Genomic DNA, 22,560 nt, shown 5'->3' with positions numbered 1-22,560 from the left:
GGGCTTTATCTTTTCAACCTTGTTTAGTACCTTGTACATGCCCCAGCTGCTAATATTTGCAGAGCTGTGCCATACAATGGTTGTGTCAATGTAAAGACGAGTAACCAGAAAAAGATGGTGATAATCTTGCTCGTCACAAATTTGTCGGCAACTGTTCCAATCTCTTTAGCAACTGTGTGAAAATTTTAAGCAAATGAATATCGAGGAAAATCAAGATAGTATGTGGGTCAGATGAGGGTATTTGTTGTGCTCTGTGATTTGAATGAGGGAAGGACAGTATCAGATAAGAGTGAAAGGAAGGGATCATTTGACAATCACTGAGGGAGAACCTAATGAAGGAGAATAAAATTTAAATGGCAGATCATACCGGAAGGGAAGAGCATGTGGATGTGATAGAGGTCAGGCTAAGGTCGGTCCTGAGATTGTAGACACACAAATAGCATCTCATCCAGGGCCGTGGCTGAGGAAGGAGAGCACTGCCTCTCCGTGGGTGAACAGGAAACGGGGAGATGGGCTCAAACATCTGCAAAGGGCTTGCTTGTGACCTGTGGAAGTCAGGCAGAAATTATCCACTACCCTTTCAAATCCATGATGATGCTTTTCATTCTATAGAATGTTGACAAGAAGCTTAGACTTTGTGCTTAGAGGATAGGTTGAAAACTGTCCTTAAACTCAAATTTAACTAATTGCATCCCCTAATTTCTGTACAGAACAAAGAACAACAGTGCAGGGGCAAGTTTACTTTTTGCACACGCAGACGGGAGTTAGCACGTGGCACGACCCCAGAATACCAAGGTAGGTGTGTCTATACTGCGTAACAACTCCAGTTTTCTAGCAGTTGCCTGGACCCCCTGACTGGGTGAGAAAGCCCCTGAGGTTAGAAGAGTGGCAGCTTAGAGAGGATGCTGTCACAGGGTTCTAAACTCAGGCTCTTTGGGTGAGAGTCCCAGCTCTGCCACCATTTCCAAACTGTCCACTTGCCAAATCAGCTGCTGGGACATAAGGGTCCTTTAGAAAGCAATCCTGTGTCTTGAAGTTAAGATCACATGACCAGAAAAGGCTCGCCTCATGCCTAGATTGAATCATATGTGCTCTGATTTGAAAAGCCAATAAATCCTCAAGCTGTGTTGCTCTCATTTTAAACTAAAAATACTGATGGATGAAATTATATGATATCTGAGATTTGCTCCAAATAATTGGGGTGGGAGCAGTGAATAGGGGTATATTTGAAACAGGCTGACGATGACTTGATAATTGTTGAAGATGGTTATTCATAATGGTCTCTCTGCTTTTTTATATGCTTAAAATTTTCCATAATAAAGAGTTAAAAAGGAAATATAAAGACTCTATTACCCTTTCTCTCTTCTACTTTACTGTCCCTATTGCCTCAGTCCCTTGGGGACCATTCCTGGGGGAGATGAAGCTTTTCTATACGAATTCCTTCTACAAGGCCATACATCTGAGCCCAGGTCAGAGAGACCCCACCCCCACCCCACCCTGTAACAGTTATGTTTCTTTTTTTCTTTGCTTTGCTTTTTTTAAATTTTTTTGTTTTAGAATAGCATTACTACCTAACATTCGTTTAGTAATGCTCATTTCCTTTTTATTCGTAAATTGTTTTATCTGAGAACAAGCTTCCTGTCTTTGATTTTCCAAGTCTATGTTAAATTTACGATTCACTATCTATAATTAGAATGGAAATTTTACTTGCAAATGGATAAGGTGTCTCTTTAGTACCACTGTAAGAAATGTCAGGCTTTTGTGCTAATTAGAAAAGCATCTTGGTCAATAATGCTGTGCTCCCATATGACTGTGGATTATATTGAAGTAATTAATCAAAAGGTTGGAATTAGAAACACTTATTTAACAAAGCCAACTAAAAAATGAGAATGCCTCTTTCCAGTGCAGCTGTTAGAATCGTGAGATTTCGAATGCATGTTAATACATCCCTGTCAGCTTTAAAAAACTTGTGCCATCCGGGGGCTCTTCAATGAAGCAACCTTTCTGACTTTGAGCATTTTATTTAACCTGTGGGTTCAGATAGTTTTCTGGCAACTTTCAGATATTTCCTACTATTTTGGCCTTTTTTGGTCTAAGAAATGGTATTCCCTGGGTAAACCATGTTCCTTGTCATGGTCATAGGCTCTGAAAATCTGTTGCATTTTGCTGCCACTTGCAGCACAGAGGCCTGGACTCAGTGAGAGTTTGGCGTAAGTAGCACCAAGACTGTCCCTCTTAGGAGAACTGGGACATGGTGCATTGATAAGGGACTCCTGTGGCTCCGAATGCTGAAGTTTTGGTCTTACGACTCCGTACTCAGATGGACAAACCTGTCTGTATCTTCCGTTTTGGTAGAGACCTTAACAGTGTGAACTGTGATGAACTTGGACCACTGCCACCAGGCTGGGAAGTCAGAAGTACCGTTTCTGGGAGAATATATTTTGTAGATCATAATAACCGAACAACCCAGTTTACAGACCCAAGGTTACACCACATCATGAAGTAAGACTTTTACAAAATGTTGACCTCTTGCATTTATCGTTTAATGTTTCTTATTAATTTTTTTCTTAATTTATCTACTGCGTTGTTAATGGAGAATAAGCATAAGCAGAACATGGTAAATTTTGGGTGGACAGTTGCACGTTTTAAACTCTCAAGTCACTGTTAGCAGCACTGAAGCTGTGTGTCATTACCACCTTTTTCTTGGCTGCAGCCGAAATTAGTCACAGAGATAGCAATATTTGGCGCCTTAACAAAGCTTCCCTATGCAGCACTGGGGTGAAATGTGTGGACCCTAGACTGAGACGCACACAGTAAATGAGGTTCTTCCTTAGTGCCCCCTCATCCCTGTCTAGAAAAGCCATCGCAGTCAGTAGTGCCACTCACTGGAGCCTTTTCCTGTGCCTGTCATTCCTGGATAATGGGGTTATCTTGGCTCCCACACTCAGTGTTCTGGGTTTGTCGCGTTCTCAGGACATAGGAGCCCCCAGGGCTCTCTTCATTGACAACTGATGTTAATGGCAAAACTTGAACAAAACAAATGCTACTTTGTCCCTCTACTCATCCTAGACCTTATATTTTACTGGAATTTTGCTTTTAATGAGCAGGCTTAGAAATCTGTTGGTTCTGGAAATGAATGGTTACTGTTCAATTTCACTTGAGTCGTTTGCTCTTGTGTATATATAGTGCCCTCCACTATAATCTGCTTTAAAAATGTTTCATGTCAACTTCATCTAATTCTAATCTAATGCTAAGGTACATCTCTAATAGTGCATTGGTCAATCTCAGATGCATACTAGATGTGTGATATATGCTAGCAATTGCTGTTTTTATTTATAGCAATGACAGCGTATGAGCCAAGTTGTTGCTTAAAAGTCATGCAGCTCTTTATCCTGTCTATATTTAGGCTCATGGTGGCCACTAGCAATTTTTACATATCCCTGTCGTCGGAGAAAACGATGTCTACTTGAAGTTCTATGTAATAGACTCTCTTCCCAGTCCCTTGGGTATGGGGGGCATAGCTTGCAGCTCCCTTGGCCGCTACTTTTGGAGTGACTTTGTTGTTTCTGTCCTTCTCAAGTCACCAGTGCCAACTAAAGGAGCCCAGCCAGCCGCTGCCATTGCCCAGTGAGGGCTCTGTGGAAGACGAGGAGCTTCCTGCCCAGAGATACGAAAGAGATTTAGTCCAGAAACTAAAGGTCCTCAGACATGAACTTTCACTTCAGCAGCCCCAGGCTGGTCATTGCCGCATCGAAGTATCCAGAGAAGAAATATTTGAGGTAGGAATTTAGCGCAGCTAATGGTCAGGCATGGCCTCTGTGTCCATCTTAGAACAAACAAGGCGATTCAGCCAAAGGTGTGGCCTCCTGGTAACCCTTTTAACCCCCTTTGTTTTAAGTTTGTTAAACTGCTCTGGAAGCGGTTTCTATGACCTCTTCTTTCTGTCTGGTGTTTCAGGTATTGGTTTTATTACTCAGTGAGATGTAGGCGTTTATCAGGACCAGTGTCCACGTCAAGAGTGGGAACTGTATTTCTTTCTGTGGTGAAAATGTAAAAACTTAGATGGTTTCTGAGGTGAAAACCTAGAGATTTACAGAAAGTTAAACGAAGTATTGTAGATCCCCTTCTCTGCTTACACACATCATACATTCGTGCAGTCTGCACAGTCTCCTCAGGACCAGTCACTCCGCCTGCTGTGGCCTTACTGGAATTTGATCGAATGGCACTACCTCCTCAGAGAAGCTTAGTGGCCAAGTGGCCACCTTGTTGTCTCTTCGGGAATAGGAAGGTCAGTGCTTCCTGGGAAAGGCGTTATCCCTTACACTGCCCGCGCTGCGATATCTGGGTCTCTAAAGAAGCAGGACCCTCTTGTAGACAGGGCCCTTTTCTCAAGGAAGGTGATCATAAGGTGAACTCTCACCTGTGTGTGGGCCATGGCCCACTCGCCTTTGTGGAATCACTGGCTGGCGTGACCAAATGAGACTGGGTAAGAACTGAACACATTTCTGCTGAGTGCGGCCCCCAAGGAAGGCCATGGCAGCCGCTGCAGGGAGCCCAGTGCCCTGGAAACAGCGAAGGGCACTGAAGAAGCTCCCAGGGCCACACTTGACCCGCCCGTGCATCCTCTGTCGGACGAGGGGATCAGCAAACGTGCCATTTTGTCCATTGAGCAGTTGTAAATGGTTGCCAGGGTTAGAAAAGAGCTGAATTATTGACATTTTGCTGCCAGATCATTTCCACTCAACCTCTTCCTTCCCTCTTGGGACGGTGGAGTTTGAATTACATTAAATTTAAAACATGAAAATGTTCTTAAGTGCCTTATCAATGAAAATACCTATAAACACTTAGCTAGTTCCACTCAAAATGCTGAATCTGAGGGAGTATCAGGCTGACCACGTGATTTCTATGTGTTGGGTAAGCTACTTTAGATCTCACGTAAACCCCTTTTTGACTCCGTGGAAGTCTTCTGATTTTTCACTTGATATAAAGACGCTCCAAATTCTTTTACTATTCAGACTTTCTAGTGATGTCTTCATATTGGTTAAAATAAATCAAATGTTTATAGGACACATTTAAATTAATTTGTGTAGAAACAATCAACTCTATTGAGGACGTTTGTTCTTAAGTCATTAGTGATTATGCTGAAAATAAATGTTTCCTTTAGGTACGGTATTTATTATTACCTGGCATGTGTTTGTTTTGTTGTGGTTTCTGAGTGAGAAGCAGTGGGAAAAAAGATGGTAGAAACAGCAATGTGCTAGATGCCAGATAAACATTCTGAATAGGGACCAGACAGAACTGGGATCGGAGTGAATGCTTATTTTGAATCAGACTCCATTATCAATGACCTTTTATCTTTTTATAAGTTTAAGAAATGTTCTTCCCTGAAACTGTCATTTTGATATGTAGGAGTCTTATCGCCAGATAATGAAGATGCGCCCAAAGGACTTGAAAAAACGACTGATGGTGAAATTCCGTGGAGAAGAGGGTTTGGATTACGGTGGAGTGGCAAGGTGAGATGCTAATTGATTTACCCTTTCTGCTGCATGGATGTCAGCACGACTGTAATAAGCTATTTACAGAGAGAAGCTGTTTGCCACTTTCTGGTGCTTGTCTTGGGGCAGTGGGGACTTCAAGTGCTGCCTTCACTGAGCTTTCTTAGAATAGGAATTCCTAAGCACATGTGCACACTAGCATCTTGCTATAACCTAGCAGAATGTACATGACCATCACCATTAATTTTCTTTTGTAAAGTGAATATTAACTTTTAAACTTTTAAACTTACCCCCTTGTTAATCTGACATGACCGAACCTGAATCAGGAACGACCTGCTCCTGAAATTAATAAGGGAGGCAGCCTTGCTTTTCTTATTAGAGGACTTCCGGGGATGGGAGAAAGGCACAAGTTGCGTTTGTGTCAAAGGAATTTTGTAAAATGGCATTTTGTTCAAAATAACTCATGCAAAGGATTTTTTAAATGGCATGTAATAATGAAAAGCTACTATTTCTTGTCTAAACCTCATTTCACCTTCGAGATAACTGTGTGTGTGTGTGTGCGTGTTTTAACTGTTTCTTCTAATAGTATCTGAATTCTATCAATTTGGCAATAGAAAGATACATATCTATTGATTTCATGATTTGTGGTCATAGACACAGATAGACTGGATAATGGTTGTGGTGAAGACCTAATTTAACACTCTCACTTCCCAGTCTAGCAATATCAATATGTTTAGATCGTCTATCACTGTCTTTGTAACTTTACATAACGTGTTTTCACCATTATTTTTTGGTTTGTAAACTGGAGACATTATCTCTTGACCTCTCTTTTTCATAAAAGGATAGTAATACTGACCTCTCCTTCTGTGTTCCTTCTACTGTCTCCCTCTCACATTGTCATCTGTAATATTACTTGTATATTGTCAGGGTTGAAGGTTTATATTCTGTTCTGTATCCAAAATTAAGTCTCCTGTGCTTGACTACCTATTATTTTTAAGAGTTGAAAATCAGTACATCATTTATATTGTTATGACAATGTAAATTTCACTGAGTTATTAAGTGGTATCTGTAATTTCTCCTTTGGAACAGATTTTACTTTTTCCAAGAATTTCTTTTTCTTCTTTTTAAACCAGGCTCTATTGCCCCGTTAAACTTCATCTTCACCTTCCCCCACCCATCCCCTGACCTCCATGGATCTCCCTCATGGAAACTGTCCAGCCAGATAATTCTCTAGGCCTTTCGCACGGTTGTCATCATGGGACTTCACTGTTTTCCTGGGTTAGAGCCGTTTGTGGATCCCATACTTTCTTCTTTCTTGATTTACCCCCTTGTGTTACTAGAGTGTATCTTCAAGTAGCTTTCTTAGAAAGGGTGGTGTGGGAGGTGACTTTTCCAAGATCTTGTGTCTGAAAATGTCTTTTAATTTACACTCTGACTGACGGTTTGGCTTTTTATAGACTTCTGGGAAGAAAATAACTTCCATTCAGAACTTCGAAGGCACTGCCGTACTGCCTCCCAGCACCCTGGATCACTGAACGGTGGTCTGATGACAGCCTAATTTCAGTCACTTCTCCAGAAGTTATTTGATCCCCTCCAGGGCCACTCATCATCTAGAGATTCTACCACCTTTTTTCTGGTTTTCATCTCCCTCTAGTCCTCGCTTCCTCCTTACTCGTGGTCCACCATCACAATCACCCTTGTTCCTCTTTCCCTTTGCTGTACTTGCCTGGCAAAACCCCAGCTCTGCCTAATCCCATCCTTAGGCTACTCTGAGCCTCCCCTGAGCAGCTGAATGTGGTGGAGGCAAACACACTCCCACGCTGCTGGCCATTCTCTGCATCGATGGTCACAGACCTCAAGGAGGTTTCGGTTCTCTCATCACCCCTCCTGTTCTTTCTCAGATCTCTAGCCTCACTCGCGCCCATCCTCACTCTCAGCCGCTGACTCCTACTTAACTGAGGAAACAGAAGCCATCTAAAGAGTCTCTCCTCAGCACCAGCCCTGTCCGGCCTATAGGATCTCCAGCCGTCATCGGCCTGCGGTGCCGAGGCCCCAACTGGCCCGTGTTCCTGAATAAGGACAACCCCACCCCTCTCACAAGGGCCCTTTTACTTCTCTCGTTATTTCACATCTATCTCATTTCATCAAAATGTCCTTTTCTCTCAGGTCGGTCTCATGCACATACAAATGTGCTACAACCCCCTTCTTGAATAAGCATGTTTAAGAAAAATCAAACTTTCCCCGGACACTGTACCCCCATCCTGTCTAAGCTTTAAGGAGGCAGTAAAGGCAAATAAGGGAAAAGAAAAAGAAAAACAAATTCCAGGACAAACTCAGTGTTTGCCTCTTGCTCTGTTCTCTGTAAAGCAGCCCTCGGAAGGGCGTGCGCATCCCCATTCCTGCTTCCATGGGCCTTGCTTTCTCTTAAATCCATTCCATGCACATCCCTCCGCCCTTTGAAGCCCTTTGTGTCAAGGTGACCATGACCTCTGTCTTCCCAAAGGCAGTGATTCCTCCTCAATCTCTGTCTCACCTAGTCTGTCAGCAGTACTTGATGTAGTTGGTCACTCCCTACTTCTCGAAACACTTTTCCACTTGGTTGCTGGGACGCCACATACTGGTTTTCCTTCCGGCTCCCTCCCCGTCCCCTGTGCGGCACTTCCCTCTCTTCCTTACCTCTGAGCATCCGCCATGCCTCCTGTCACCCCCTGGGTGGACTCGCCCAGTTCCCTTGCTTGAATATTATCTATGCAGTGATAATGATGCTCGAATGTACCCCTCCTAGCCACTTCGCCCCCTCAACCCCACACTCGTTTACCCAAATGTCTCATCTCTCCTGGTGTATTTTTAAAACATCTGAAACTTAACAGTCCCAAATTTCAGACTTTCCCTCTCATACCAGCTCCTCCCTCATCTGTCCCATCTCACTAAACTGCCCCACTCGGTTCCTCTGGCTCAGACTGTGGAGTCATCCCTGTCTCCCTTTGCTCATCTCCCAGCACGGCCCTCACCCTCCCTGCACCCAGCATGGCCCTCATCCCCAAAAGAGGTACCGGCTCCCAGCCCCTTGCCCCCTCCCCTCTGCCTCCCTCCTGGCTCAGGCTCCAGCCCCCATCTAGCTCTGGAACTTCACTTAGCTTCCTGCTCTCTCGCCATGTCAGGCCTTTTCCCAGCACCAGCCAGAAGGATCTTTCTAAAAACTCAGCTGAGTCTTTCCTCTGCTCCTGAGCTCCCAAAACCTCCCCCAAAGGCCTCCCACTCACCCAGCTGCCCCTGCAGTTTCCTGCCCCGAGCCCAGCCCTCGCTGCTCGGCCAGCCGCCTCGCTCCTGCCACTCCTGGTACAAAGCAGGTGTGTCCTCCTCAGGCCTCGGCTTCAGTGTTCCCTCTGCCTAGAGCTCATCCCCACAAGGACACATAGTGTGTCCCTTCTGTTCACTCAGGTCACCCTCAGAGGCTTTCCCCGACCAGACTCTAAGCCACCTGGTGTGTTGTGCTGGGGAAGCCTTCGCCCCGTCTGCATCTCCAGTAGACACGCTGCCTGCGGTCAGGCACCTGTCTCGTTCAGAGCTGAGTCCCCCAGTCCTTGAAGGGCACTTAATGTATGGTGAGCACTCATCTCCGTAAATATCTGCTGACTGAATGAATTTTATTTTTCGACCATTTCCTCTCCCGTTTCCTTGCCCTTGATTTCATCCGCCATAAGGGTCCGGAAAAGCCTGCATTTCCCTGAGCTCACTCAGCGCTGCCTCTCCAGGGGAGATGCTTTCCTTTCACTACTATCCCAGGTTTCTCCCTTGATCCTCTCCATCTTGATTCCAGAAACCATCTTTCTTTTGGCAACTGTAACTCCTTCGTTTGCCCTTGATTACACTAATTCCATTTCCCAGCTCTCTATCCCGTTCAGGTGAGAATCTTCCTACTTAGTTATTCGTGTTTGTCCCAACAATTCAAGGCGAACTACTTCCACTTTCTCATCCGCGCTGTTTCCTTTATAGTTTCAAAGATGTCTCAAGAGTTCAATATCTCAGGCTGTTTCAAGTCACCATATTCCTTTGCATGGCCGGTGTTCGGGATCCTAGGTACGCATGTGAATAGCTTGGTTTGGTCTGGGAGGAGTTCTGTTCTGCGTTTTTCCGAGTTAGCAAGTCTTCCACGCGGTGCTCCCTTGAGTAACTCGGCGCTGTAGTGCAGAGCTGCGAGTCGTTGCGCTGCCACCTCCAGTTGGAGCTTGCTTCGTTATTTCACCCCTCAGATTCTCCTCAGGTCTGAATGGGATCACACCTATGCAGATGTGAGGGAGAGATTTAAATTGCATATATGTGTATGTATGTGCGTATTACCTGCTCAATGAGAATCAGTCTATATTCATTGTCCCAGTGTTTGGCTCTGAACCATTTCTGTTCTCTCTCTCTCTCTCTCTCTCTCTCTCGCCTGTATAGCTAGCTAGCTCCTCCCTTACCACTTCCAGAACATTCCTAATATGCCTCTCTACCTTGTCCACAGTTTGGTCGGAATGTTTGCGTGTATTATAATCACTTCCAGTCTCTGGTTTTTATGAAAATGATTTTTCTCAGATCCAAACTCTAAAACTTGGGGATGCATCAAAGTACTATCGTTGGGAAATTTTGCCTTTCTAGTCAAGAGACTTTATAAGATTTGGAGTCTCATCTTTCTGGCAGTTCCTTTCTGTTCTTTGGAGTTCAATACATAACTTCGTTTAGGTTTGATTATTCTTTTGTATATTCTCACAATTTTTGTAGATTATTTGCATTTGTGTTTATCTTTTCTTATTCTTTCTCATTTTTCTATTTGAAAGGAATTCCAGAATAAAATTTGGGGCTGCTATCTTAATGAGATTTATCCATTTGAAAGGAGTTTTAATAGAAAGAATAAAAGGCTGTGTAGAATGGCCTTTGTATTTGTATAAGGTTCGCCCATACCTGATTGTAGCAGTCGAATCATACAGAGTCTATTTTAGAGTGCTTTTAAAATTTGTTTTCGATTTGGGTTTTTAAAATACTGAAATGATCCAAACATACATTCAGAAAATAATTCTTTCTTATGCACCCCATGCAGATTTCAAAACTCTTATTTTTTAAAAGTGATAAACATTAATGGCAAAAAAATAAGAATTCGACAGGACAGAAACTTAGAAGAGGAAAAGACATTCTTAAACAATTCCTGCCTCCCCAGACTGTGAAATATTTTGTCCTTATTTAAACATTATTACATGTTACAATTGATCAGAAACTTAAAAACTAGAAAGAAGCAAAAGAAAGAAATGAAAATGCCCCAGAATGTAATTCTGAAGTAAACTGCTATCAGCATGTTAGTATAGTATAGAACTTTTCCATCTTTTCAGTGCTCTGCGCATGGATTTTTTGTTTTGTTCATGTGTGTAAGCACACATACTTTTTAAATAAATGTCAGATCAGACTGTTCTTTTCTGCACTTTCGTCAGTTATTACATCATTAACATCATCGCCTGAGGTTTCAATCTCTGCAAAGTAGCAGAGAAAACCTTAGCTGAGGGCCAAGAACGCCGACGAGTGAACTGCTGAAAATACTGTACTTTTAAGGCGATACCAATTCTAGTCAACCACAGTTCATTTTCAGCTTCAGAGTTGTTGGCATTTTGGCCAGAAAAGCCATTTCCAATACCACCAAAAGCAAGCTTTGATTTCTTTATGCTTATCTTCCCAGTCTGTACAAATCGCATTCCATCACAGCCAGGTATTCTTACTATTTTGTCCTAGAGCATAGTGAGTGGTTCAGTCCTTTTGATAAGATCTAAAACCAGAAATTTTAACACACATAAAGTGTTTTTTTTGTTGTTGTCGTTGCTGTTATTCCTAGGGAGTGGCTTTATTTATTGTGCCATGAAATGTTGAATCCATATTATGGACTCTTCCAGTATTCTACGGACAATATTTACATGTTACAAATCAACCCAGATTCTTCAATCAACCCTGTAAGTATTCAAATTGGAGAATTTTTTTGAATGGATTTTCAGTTTCAGTCTCAATTTTTGGTTTATTGCCATAGCCTTACTCAAGGTCTGTGGTAAATAAAACAGTGAAAGGTAGAGTGAGAACTAGGTAAAGATAGATGGTTTCGATCCTGGGTTTCTGGTGACTGGGATCATCGGGTATGTTTTCAAGGAGAACAAGAGAGACGTTCAGCTGCTCGTACACTCAGAGCACTTTGTTGCCATTTGAGGGGACTCTGGTATGATGTCCATATTCGTTGACAGTATCATTCTGAGAAGTGGGTTACGAAGGCTATGCTCCTCCCAATCAAATTGGAATAGTTCCATAATTGGCCTTTCTGGCCACCAGTGCGGCCACTCTTAGCTGCTTGTCCTGCAGTCAGCACTACCAGACACACGGCCCGCAGCGACATCGTGGACCAGCTCTACTCTGTAAGCATTAAAGTGTGACCGAACCTTTTGCGAACAGGGAAACAAAGTTTTGACTAGGTCTCTGAAAGTGGAAATGTGAGGTTCCCTTTTAGTTTAAAGCCAGAACAGCGCTGGTTTTAGAATGGTTGGTTCTGGTACTTGGACTGCTCATACTTGTTTTCTTCTGTGTTCCTTCTTTGTTCTCCTTTAGACTTTTTCTCTTCCTCTTTTTTGCGGGACTGGGGGAGGAGTGGCAGAGGAAGAAGGGGAATTGCCCTTTGCTCTTTATTTATTTTTAGAGCAGTGGGAAAGAGGAGCGCAGCTGGCTTCCTGGGCGGGCGACCTGTGCAGAGCAAGGGCCCGGCACTCCCAAGGGCCCATACTTGGTTTGACTCTCTGCTGTTGAAATTCTTGATAACTGTTGAATAAGGGGTTCTGCTTTTTCATTTTGCACTGGGTCCCGCAAATTCTGTAGCAATCCTGGGGAAAAGATTTGTTTGCACCAAGAGCAAATAAAATGTTCAGATGATCTATACAAAAGATGTGTTCGAAATTTTGACTAAGCAGCTTTCATTCAGTCCCGAGCACAACCTGTGAGGAACCGATTCAGTGTTTGGTTGTCTCTGGGACACTTCTCCCAAGCTGGAGAAAATCACAAGCTAGCCACCTTGGCCTGTCCTTTCTCTAACAAATTCCTGTTCTCTGGTGCCCCCTACAGGACCATTTGTCTTATTTCCATTTTGTGGGTCGGATCATGGGTCTGGCTGTCTTCCACGGACACTACATAAATGGGGGTTTCACAGTTCCCTTCTATAAGCAGCTATTGGGGAAACCCATCCAGCTCTCTGATTTGGAATCGGTGGACCCAGAACTACATAAAAGCTTGGTGTGGATTCTGTAAGTATTGACTCACCGTTGAGTTAATTGAAAGTTCATGCATGGCCACCCTTCTTGGTGCAGGCCGAATACATTTGTTCCGTGTGTGTATATTCTGGAGGTGGGTGTGAAATTGGAGGAGAGAAATAAACTAATGTTTATGACCAGAAATATAAAAGTAGATTTAACTCGACCTATTTTCCTCTTGATGTTTGGCCAGTTTCTCCTCAGACTAGTTTCTTTTATTATTTCCTTGAATGATTAATAGATGATCAAAATGTTAATCCCCAGGCTTGTTGGTTGTTTAACTGATTGTTGACACTAAGGTGTTGCCAGTTAATTTCTAAAGGGAAAATATCAAAACAAAAATTAAGTCACCTTGTTTTAGAATTATCCTAAATACCCTCTTAAAAGCAACAGGCTCAGTTACCTAGTAGGCCATAGGTGTCGTGGGTCCTTGTTTCACAGGAGTGACAGGCAGATGCAGGCTCTGGCAAAGGGAGGACAAGCTGATGTCAAGTATCTCGAGCGTACCTTGCATTCTGGTCAGCCTTATTTCACGTATCCCAACCTTAAATGGGTGACCTGTGGCGGTCAGGGCCTTCATCCTGTAGGAGATCTTTTACTTTTTCAAGAAATATGGCAGATGAAAGAGCCAGTTTTAACTTTCAAGTGCTGCTTTGTTTGAACCAACACACTTGAAAAGGCTGCCTTTAAAAGGGAGACGGTATTTTCTTGATGTGGCTTCCTTGATGCGGGTTGGTTACCCTTTGACTCAGTTACCTCTTCATGATTCCCTTCTTTCTGCTCATAGACTCAGTTTACGAAGCAACTGGGTGTCTCATAAAGTCAGAATGGTAGAGGTACTGTCACCCTCTTATGAATGATGGGCTCCTTCAGGCACCTGCCCTCCTGTGAGCTATGCCCACCTGAGGCTTTCTTTGCCTCTCTGGGTCTGGCAGTCAGTAAACACTCACACTCTTTTCCCACTAGAGTGTTCCATTTAATGTTCTGTTCATTGCCGCGTGGTGGCAAGGTGTAACTGACATCCATCTTCTGTCCTGACTTCACCAGAGAGAATGATATCACCCCTGTGCTGGACCACACCTTCTGTGTGGAACACAACGCTTTCGGGAGGATTCTTCAGCATGAACTGAAACCCAATGGCAGAAATGTTCCTGTCACAGAGGAGAACAAAAAAGAATATGTCCGGTAATGCTCTGGGGAACCTTGGTGGTGGCTAGGGACACCCAGGTGCCCAGGACTGTCCTGGGCCCTGCTGGGTTCGTATTTTGACTCCTTTGCTGTGTGAGATCTACTTGTCTCCACCAGCACTTGTGACCAGAATCACATTATGGAAGAGACTTCCAGAAACCATCGGGTTCAACAGTGAGGGCTCTGTGGACCAGCCCTGATGTGACCAGGGCTGAACTGGTGAAGGGAGACTAATGACCCCAGAGCCCAAGTGGGTGGAGGGTGACTGAAGTGACCAGCCATTTCTGGGTCTGAAGGTTCCAGAGCATAGGAGAGAGAAGGAAGCCTAGATGTTTCCTTGAGATCAGTCTCTCCAGGAAGTCAACTCCATTTTAGTCTGTTTTCCCACCTCCTAAGGCAAATAAATGACTGGTCATGTAGTGTGGAAATTTAGAAACTTGGGCACCTTTGTGTGCTCAGGCCGTCAGACTGGCGTCTAGTTCTCACAGTGTCCTATATTTTATTTTCAAATACACTTTTAAGTTGTGGCAGTTGTTGGAACAAGTTAGGTTAAACCCTACTGCTATTTCTGGCAGTGAATCAGAATATATAAGGGCATGTGCTGACTTATTTTAATCTGAGGCTACATACTACCAACTGGTGGGTTTTCTTCCCTCCCCCAGGAGGCCGGGCGGGCAGGAAGTTGGACTCAGCAGGTGTCAGAACTTGCTAATGGAGAAAAAGTGTCTTCCTGAACCGTTGGTATTGCTTCCAACTTGTGAATTTTTCCTGCAGGTTATATGTAAATTGGAGATTTATGAGAGGAATCGAAGCTCAATTCTTAGCTCTTCAGAAAGGGTTTAACGAACTCATTCCTCAACACTTATTGAAGCCTTTTGACCAGAAGGAACTAGAGGTACGTGCTCAACCTGCTGAGTCAGGCTGTCAGTAAAGGGCTCGAATGTGAGCTGTATGTTCATTTACCCCCTGGCTGCGGAGTGAGGCTCGCATTGGTTCCCAGCAGGCTCGGGGTTTGTCAGGGCCCCCAGGAGAACAGGGTCAGCTGGGGCTGGAAGGAGCCCGAGGATGTTTGAGCCCGGTTACGACAAGACCAGGCTTCTACTTGGCAGCAGTGAATCTGGATCATTCTAGGGCCCTTGTTCAGGGTGTTTTGTGGCTTATTATACTTTTCAGGATCTCCAGCAGTGGAGATTGCTAACCCTCTCCTATGTACTCACCTCAGATCGAGGAAATTATCTCAAGTATATAGCCATCTTCTCCCACAACATCAACTTTGTTTTTACTCTGCTATTATTAGACTCTGAACAAAGGGCTACTGTCTCCTCTAATCACACTTCATGTACGTGAACACAGTGGTGCATTCATCTCTTATCCATCTCTGTTTGGTGCCAAATAGCTCAAGCCTTTAAAATTGTTCCGTTTTTTTTGCCACCTTGGAGATGCTGAGAGCTTGTGAGCCCAGAGGGGGCCCCCTTGGGTGGGGCAGTAGCTCTCTGGGCGGTGGGGGGGACCTTTGTAAGCAAGTTGCAGAAACCCACATGTAACTCTTGCTTCATTCCCTTCTTGTCCGACTTTGAATTCCACCTGTCATCATCCTGCGAGGTCACGGTGATGGGGCCCCATTTTACACTAAGCTCTGTGTATCGTGCCGGTGGTTCTCTCACACTCCTCCCCGGCGCAGTGCACAGACACAGACCTGGTTGTGAGACAGTGCCCGTAGTCCTAGGAGTTGGAAAGCAGCCTGAAGTGGCAGAAAGATGGAGGCGTCGTGCCTCAGGCATATTGCGTGTTCCTCTTTCTTGGCTAAATATGTCTAGTTTATCTGGACATAGCTGCCTCTTTGCCCTGGGAACCCAGTTTTGAACTCCTTTCATGGACTGTGACCCTGGGAAGCATCAGGACACTGGTGTGTACGTTCAAGAAGTAACCTGCCTCTGCACATATTCACAGCTGATAATAGGCGGCCTGGATAAAATAGACTTGAATGACTGGAAGGCCAACACGCGGCTGAAGCACTGTGTGGCGGACAGCAACGTCGTCAGGTGGTTCTGGCAAGCGGTGGAGACCTTCGACGAGGAGAGGAGGGCCAGGCTCCTGCAGTTCGTGACAGGATCGACCCGAGTCCCACTCCAGGGCTTCAAGGCCTTGCAAGGTGACTGAAGTGGAGGCGGGGCTGCTGGCACTGGGCGCCTCCTCTACTAGGCCATGGCAGGAAGAACTAGGATGTGGTGGGCTTGTCTTCCTAAAACGGCCGCTAGAAAACAATACAACATATGTGCTTTCATAGCAAATGCCTGCCACTGTGGCGGTGCTCACCTGGCAGAGGGGGCACTCACTCCCAGTGGCCGTAGAGACCCTCTCCCCCCATAAAAGGTTACGGTCTCTCTCTTGGTTGCCATTATCTCTGCCAGCTCTTGCTAGCCTCTGCCCAAGTTGAAAGAAAATACCTATAAATACATAGGAGAGGACATCAGCCAAATGTAGCCCAACTTCCTCTCAAACCCACCTTTCCCAGTGTCTCGCAGGCCAGTGAATCAGCAGATGGGCGTCGCCTGGCTTGGCCTTTGGCCCAAGTCTCCACAGCAGCAGTGGTGGGTCCTGGCCAGCCTGGTGCCCACTCGGGGCTGAGTTTAGAGGGACATGAACAGGGAAAGGCCCAGTTGTGCCCGATGCATCCCCTTCCCCTACAGAATTGATTGGCGAAGGGAGAGTACAAATAATAGACTTTGGGAAAGAAATTGGAGTTTTTAAAGCATACTGTGGGTTCACTTGGAGGTACAGGAGAGCGGGGCCCGGCCTAAGTATCAAGAGGCCGAGCTGTTGCTACCATGCGGGCCACTAGCTCCAGGGGTCCTCCCAGGCCTTCAGCTTCCTCATCTACACAAGTGGACTGCCTGACAGGCTCCACTGTCCAGTTAGGTACCCATGCACCCTCTCTGCCCCACAGGGACCTCTTTGAGAAAAGTTACTTCCATTCCCTTGGGCTTCTGTTTGTGTCTTTTTCTTTTTCCCCTCATACCTCTACTTGGAGAGGCTTCACGACTCCATTTCCTGGTTTTCTTTTACTACCGCTGTCCTCTGCCAACAGTGGGCTTGCTTACTAAACATTTCTGTTAAAAAATAAACCCCTGGTGATTTAAGGGCTCTGTCCTTCAGATACCCCCACTGGGATAGGCTCATGGTCAGGGTGGACAGGAAAGTTCTCACGGGTCTTTGCTCCATGCCTGTGATTTTCTAAATGTGATGTCGGTCACTTGATGGCCAGGCAGAAACTCATGTTGCCACGGGAACCCTGAGGTCCCCTGGCAGGACAGCCAGCCTGGGCATTGGCTGAGGGTGTGGCTGGCATTGGGGCCCAGGCTCAGCCTCTGAAGTGCATTAACTAGACTGTTGTCTTGTAAGGCTCTACAGGCGCGGCAGGACCCCGGCTGTTCACCATCCACCTGATCGACGCAAACACAGACAACCTCCCGAAGGCCCACACCTGGTAAGGGCAAGCGCTGTGGTGTTGCCACTCCCGGGAGCCTCTCTGCAATGTGCGCGCGTTCACGTGCCTTTCTAAGCTATTTCTGATTTGTAGCACTCTGCATTGTATTTATGCAGAGTCTCAGGTAACAATTGTCTGTGGCACCAGTGTCATATTGGACAAGCACTTGGCAGCGTGTCACATGAGAGTTATCAAAAGTCTTTTTCATGAAACCAGTGTTGTGAGATGTCATTAATGCTTGCTACCACTCCAGTGGGCTCCGGTCTGCACTTCCCTGGGCCTTCCATGTGGGTACCTGTCAGTGGGGAGAATTGTCATTTAAGTTAGAGTTACCTTCCCAGAGCTTTGTCCTTGACATGTGCCTGGCTTATTGAAAAGTATATAATCCCTAAATGTCAACTTAATATCTGTAGTGAGTTATTTCCTATGTGGTTTAAAAATCAGATCACTTAAGTATACTTTATCTCAGAATCATTTATTAAATTCAGTCACCTCTGGTTCAGGAGATTTGGTTCCACATGTTGTCGGGATGCATTGTACTGTGACGGAAGGTTCCCAATTGGGAACCTGAAGCTGTGGGTTCAGATGCTGGCCGAGATACCCTCTAATGTATGCCTTTGGGCAAGTTAACTAGATATGCTAACTGGGGTTTCCACATCTGTAAAATAAGCCATTGAAGCTGTTCCAGAGCAGTGTGAGGGTACAGGGCCCTGGCCCCAGCATCGTGTTAAAGGAATAGCGCCATGTGAACGCACGGTAGCTGCTCTTCTCGAGGCTTTGTCCTTTAATAGTTTGTGCTTAGAGTAAAAAACGGCTATAAAAAACCTCTGATGCTAAAAAAGACTGCAACACCATTTAGCCTGACTCGTTATTGACAGAAACCATCCTTAGTTGCCTAACCCCTAGTCATTCAATGGTCTACTCTTTGTCCTTTGGTCGCAATTTTGTACTTTCTGATTTCTTGATAATAGCTTCTTAGAGGGCATCTTTTTTTTTTTTTTTTGTACAAACATTAGAAATGAATTTCTTCATGGAAATACTCAGAAATTTAAAATTCATTTCATCTATCAGGGAGTTGACATTTTATTAATTTTGAGATAGTTTCTGGTTTTTCAGGGAATTTTCTAGGCTGCCCCATTTTGGCCTCAGATCAAGGCACCGAGGAATAGATAGACATGCACTAAATCGTCACTTGTGATTTGACTTCCAACCAATCTAGAATGTGCTGGTCTGCAAAGACAGAATTCCTGGTACTTAGAGATTTCTACCAAAGACAAACAAGTAGAGAGCTTTGTCCTCATATCACTAGTAAATAGCAGTTTGGTTTTATTTTGGTTTTAAAGATCTTAAGATTTAGTTTGCTGTGCGTTGATTGAAAAGTCTTTGCATTCGAAGAAGAACGAGGATGAAGAGGACAATTTGCACACACATACCCCCGCCGCTCCCCCAGAACTAGGTGGTGACAGGCTTTCCCCTCTTTGCCCCAGACCCTCGCAACACCCACCCACACCCACACCCACACACACACACACACACACACACACACACACACACTCTCTCTCTCTCTCTCTCTCTCTCTCTCTCTCTCTCTCACACACACACACACACACTCACTCACTCACTCACTCACTCTCTCCCTCTCTCCCTCTCACTCCTCTCTGCCTCTCTGCCTCTCTGCTAGCTGTGGCCACAATGCTCTGCTCCTGCCTGTCCTTGTCCCTGAAGCAGGTCCTAGGGCCAGACTGCCCCTGCAGTGACTCTCACTTTTTTGTCCTGTTCCAGCTTTAACCGGATTGACATTCCGCCTTATGAGTCTTATGAGAAGCTCTACGAGAAGTTGCTGACAGCAGTGGAGGAGACCTGTGGGTTTGCTGTGGAATGAAGAACAACCAAAGGCAACAGATTCTAGCTCACGACCGCCAGACCAAAAGCATACCGCTTTCTGCGCACCTCCTGCGAAGCGGGCTGAGGCACTGGAATTCTAGATAACCTGAGGGAAAGGCTTGTCTCCCCACTCCTTTTCGTTGGGGGAGCGAGGGGGGCGGGGGGACTTTGGTTGGTGGCTCCCATCCATATCTTCCTCCCTTACGACAGTACTCCCACCCCCTTCCATCACCCATCCAATAAAACGCGCGGCCAGGTTTAGATTTGGCTTCGGTCACACAGGATGTGCTGCCCCAGTTGTAACACACACAGGGTAGGCTGGCTGCCCTGTGCTCCTTACAGGGGTGTTGACCTGCGGTTCTGGAACCGAGCTTGGCTCACCGAGGGTTTGTAACTGGTAGCTATTCCATCTCAAAACAGTCCTTAGGCCCCTTTTCAAGTTCAGCTGAAATTCCAAATTTCACATCCTAGCAGCCTGCTCTGGGTAGCAGATTAATTTCTACCTGAAAAATAACTGTATAATATGTGCTCATTGGAATTCTACCACAGTAGGAAGCTTGAGTCCAAAATGTGCTTCCCTTTTTGAAAGGGAAAGGAATTGGGGCAGAGTCAGCTGGAGGCCCAGGGATTTCCTTTCAAGGTATCCTGGTTGAAAATTCTGTTTTGCATAGAGAAAAGTGATCTTTCCTTTTAAACAGTCCCTTTTGTCGCATTACCTGTCCAGTTCGAAGTATTTTTCCAGTGAAAAAAACACATATGAAAGGACCCAAACCAGCCTCAGCTCCCAAGCTGTGGCACCTGTACCACCTGTATGTAGCAGGGTGTCAACTTGGTCACTTGAATACTAACAATTATGCAGAAATCGCTAAGAGCTTAACTAAGACAACAAAATTCGGTTGTTATAGCTGCTGGCTTGGTGCAAACTAGCTTCAAAGGGAGAGAGGGAACCGAAAATCACCCCACGTTACTGTTTTACGAAAAGTGGGGTGTGGGGTAAACCTGACAGCAGAGGGGGATGATTCCACCCTGACTCATTGGGCCCATTTCTCCAGCGTCAGATGGTGACATTGACAGTTGCTACTCGATTGTTTGCTCAGATGTCTTCGTATGATGAGCAAGGCCAAAGCAAGCCTCGACAGTTTCTAGCACCGTTTTCCAATTTGCACAAAAGTTCAAACAGTATTTCAACAGATCTGCTTGATTTCGGATAGCTAAACGTCAGTGAAAAATGGCAGCCAGCAGCACATTTTCCTGCCTGGTTTTTTTGTTGTGTTTGGGGGCAAGCACAGGGTAATTCATTAGCAAGGCATTTCACTATTGAAATTTCATTCTTGAAGCTTCCGAGTTAAGCGTTGGGGTCTGGCTGTGGGTCTGGCTGTGAGTCTGAGATGGGTTTGGAAGGAGCTTTTGGTGACTGTCTCGCTGTTGTTTTCGTTACTAACACTCGTAGACTGGTGGGTGTGGAGGCGCACTCACCATGACTTCTGCGTCCTGCTGTGCATCCTTGGCTGCCCCAGAAGCAGTCTGTAGGTTGACTTGGGGGGTGGGGGGTGGGGCGGGGGATCGACCTCTTAGGAGACAGGCCTCCCCCTGCACAGAGGTTTGTTTGCCCAGTTTGGAAGACCCCGGATTGCCAGCTGTGGGTCCCAGGAGGTGTGAGAGAGCCGAGCTTCTAGATAGAAGGGACATCAGGCGGTGTTTGTCGAAGGGCGACTCAGTCCATCCACAAAGTCCAGGTGGGATTGTGGGCTGAATCTTTCAGGAGTTCTGCTTTGCTTTAGCCAGGCTTATCCTGCGTCTCATTTACCATGACACCTTCTGAGGGCATTCTAGAAGCTCCTCCCCGATGATTCCATTCGGTTCTCCCTCGTAATCTTCCTCTGGAAGAGTGAAGAAATGAAAAGTACAGACCTCCCACCAGACAGGTGTCATCTCTCACATAAACCTAAACCGCGGGAGGAGGAGGAGACAGCCATCAGAGGACTGAACGTGAGAAGGTGGCACTCGCTCCTTTCGGGGGCGGCAGTGGTGGCAAAGAGGAAACGAGGGTCTCATGGTTGGAGACTTGGGAGCAGAAATGCTGCATTTGACTCCTTTCTCACCCCATGCCCACTGTCAAGAGGAGCGGGGACGACCCTCAGAATCTGCATTTGCCAGTCCCGTGCTGCTCTCGCATGTCAGGTGTCACCTCAGCAGGATCCTGAGGGTCATGTCCTGGCTCCTCGGGACACGCGAGTTACCTGAGCATAAGGCTTGGTCTCTGCTTTTTCGCCCCATGTGGCGCCCTGGACAGCGGTGTTATCAAGGAGCCCAAAAAGGCGGGGCTCTTAGGAGCTCCGAGTCACTCACACGAAGCAGGCCTTCCTCAGCACTTTTAGAAGCTTAAATGTCACCAGTGGTTTAGGCCTTTTAATCCCCCCAAAGAGCAGTGTAGCAAGTACTTGGTGAAAGCTCCCCATTACTGCACTCTGGGCCTGCAGGGACCCCGTTGACACGTGTGCTCTCATTTGTCACCCTTCTAGGTAATCCCATACAGCCACCCCTGTCCCCTCGCCTCTTTGCCCAGATGCTTCAGGGGCGTGACTTTCAGGCTTGCCTCACCAGCGGTCAGCAGCTGACCCTCAGGGATGTAGCAAACCACCACTCTGCCAGCAATTTAGATAGGAAAAGTGAGGGGGCTGCTGGGGGGACAGTAACTCAAGCTCTCCTGACTTCTGAAGGGAGACTCTGCCCCCTGATGGAAGTGCCCCTCAGCCTAATGGTCCAAGTTCAGGGTGGGTGGGCCTGGGATCTGCGCTGTGAGGAAGGGCCTCTGCGGAGAAAACGCCCCGCCCACCCCCATCTGCAGCCAGGTGCGTGCCGCTCGGCAGCCTTCCCAAAACATAGTATGAATTTTTAAAATTTGTTTATTTTTGTTTCTCAACCACTTTATAATGTATTTTTTAATTTATTTTGTAATGTCTTGTTTTTAAGTATTGCTGCTATCCTTGTTATTCTTCCCACTGTTTTTATTGCTGATTTATTTTGTGAAAGTTGTACACTAATGTTCTGTTTTATGTCAAAATCAAAAGTATTTAAAGAAATACTAGTTCTATTTAACGTGGTTATGGAACCAGCTGGAAACACAAAACTGATTGTACAGCAGGCTGGACCCGGGAGGTCAGGTTCATTTTGTTACATATGCAATAAACTCACAACTTTA

General features: G+C 45.6%; 1 protein-coding gene across 4 annotated transcripts in view; it reads left to right on the top strand.

Moving 5' to 3' along the window:
* SMURF1 (SMAD specific E3 ubiquitin protein ligase 1) overlaps positions 1 to 22,560 on the top strand; it is a 96,210-nt gene extending 73,650 nt beyond the window's left edge. For 3 of the 4 annotated variants that reach the window (XM_023531891.1, XM_011362250.2, XM_023531890.1), the window contains 11 exons: positions 711 to 795; positions 2,356 to 2,502; positions 3,581 to 3,779; positions 5,410 to 5,513; positions 11,353 to 11,467; positions 12,615 to 12,793; positions 13,847 to 13,984; positions 14,762 to 14,882; positions 15,938 to 16,139; positions 17,390 to 17,474; positions 19,257 to 22,560. In XM_023531891.1, coding sequence (XP_023387659.1) covers positions 711 to 795; positions 2,356 to 2,502; positions 3,581 to 3,779; positions 5,410 to 5,513; positions 11,353 to 11,467; positions 12,615 to 12,793; positions 13,847 to 13,984; positions 14,762 to 14,882; positions 15,938 to 16,139; positions 17,390 to 17,474; positions 19,257 to 19,356 — 1,475 coding nt within the window. In that variant the 3' untranslated portion in view covers positions 19,357 to 22,560. The remainder of the gene's footprint in view (positions 1 to 710; positions 796 to 2,355; positions 2,503 to 3,580; positions 3,780 to 5,409; positions 5,514 to 11,352; positions 11,468 to 12,614; positions 12,794 to 13,846; positions 13,985 to 14,761; positions 14,883 to 15,937; positions 16,140 to 17,389; positions 17,475 to 19,256) is intronic. The other variant, XM_011362251.2, reaches the window with a different exon arrangement.

The sequence above is a fragment of the Pteropus vampyrus genome, unplaced genomic scaffold, assembly GCF_000151845.1.
Source record: "Pteropus vampyrus isolate Shadow unplaced genomic scaffold, Pvam_2.0 Scaffold74, whole genome shotgun sequence".
NCBI lineage: Eukaryota > Metazoa > Chordata > Mammalia > Chiroptera > Pteropodidae > Pteropus > Pteropus vampyrus.
Note: the sequence above shows the minus strand (reverse complement) of the source record. Positions and strands in the feature narration are given on the sequence as shown.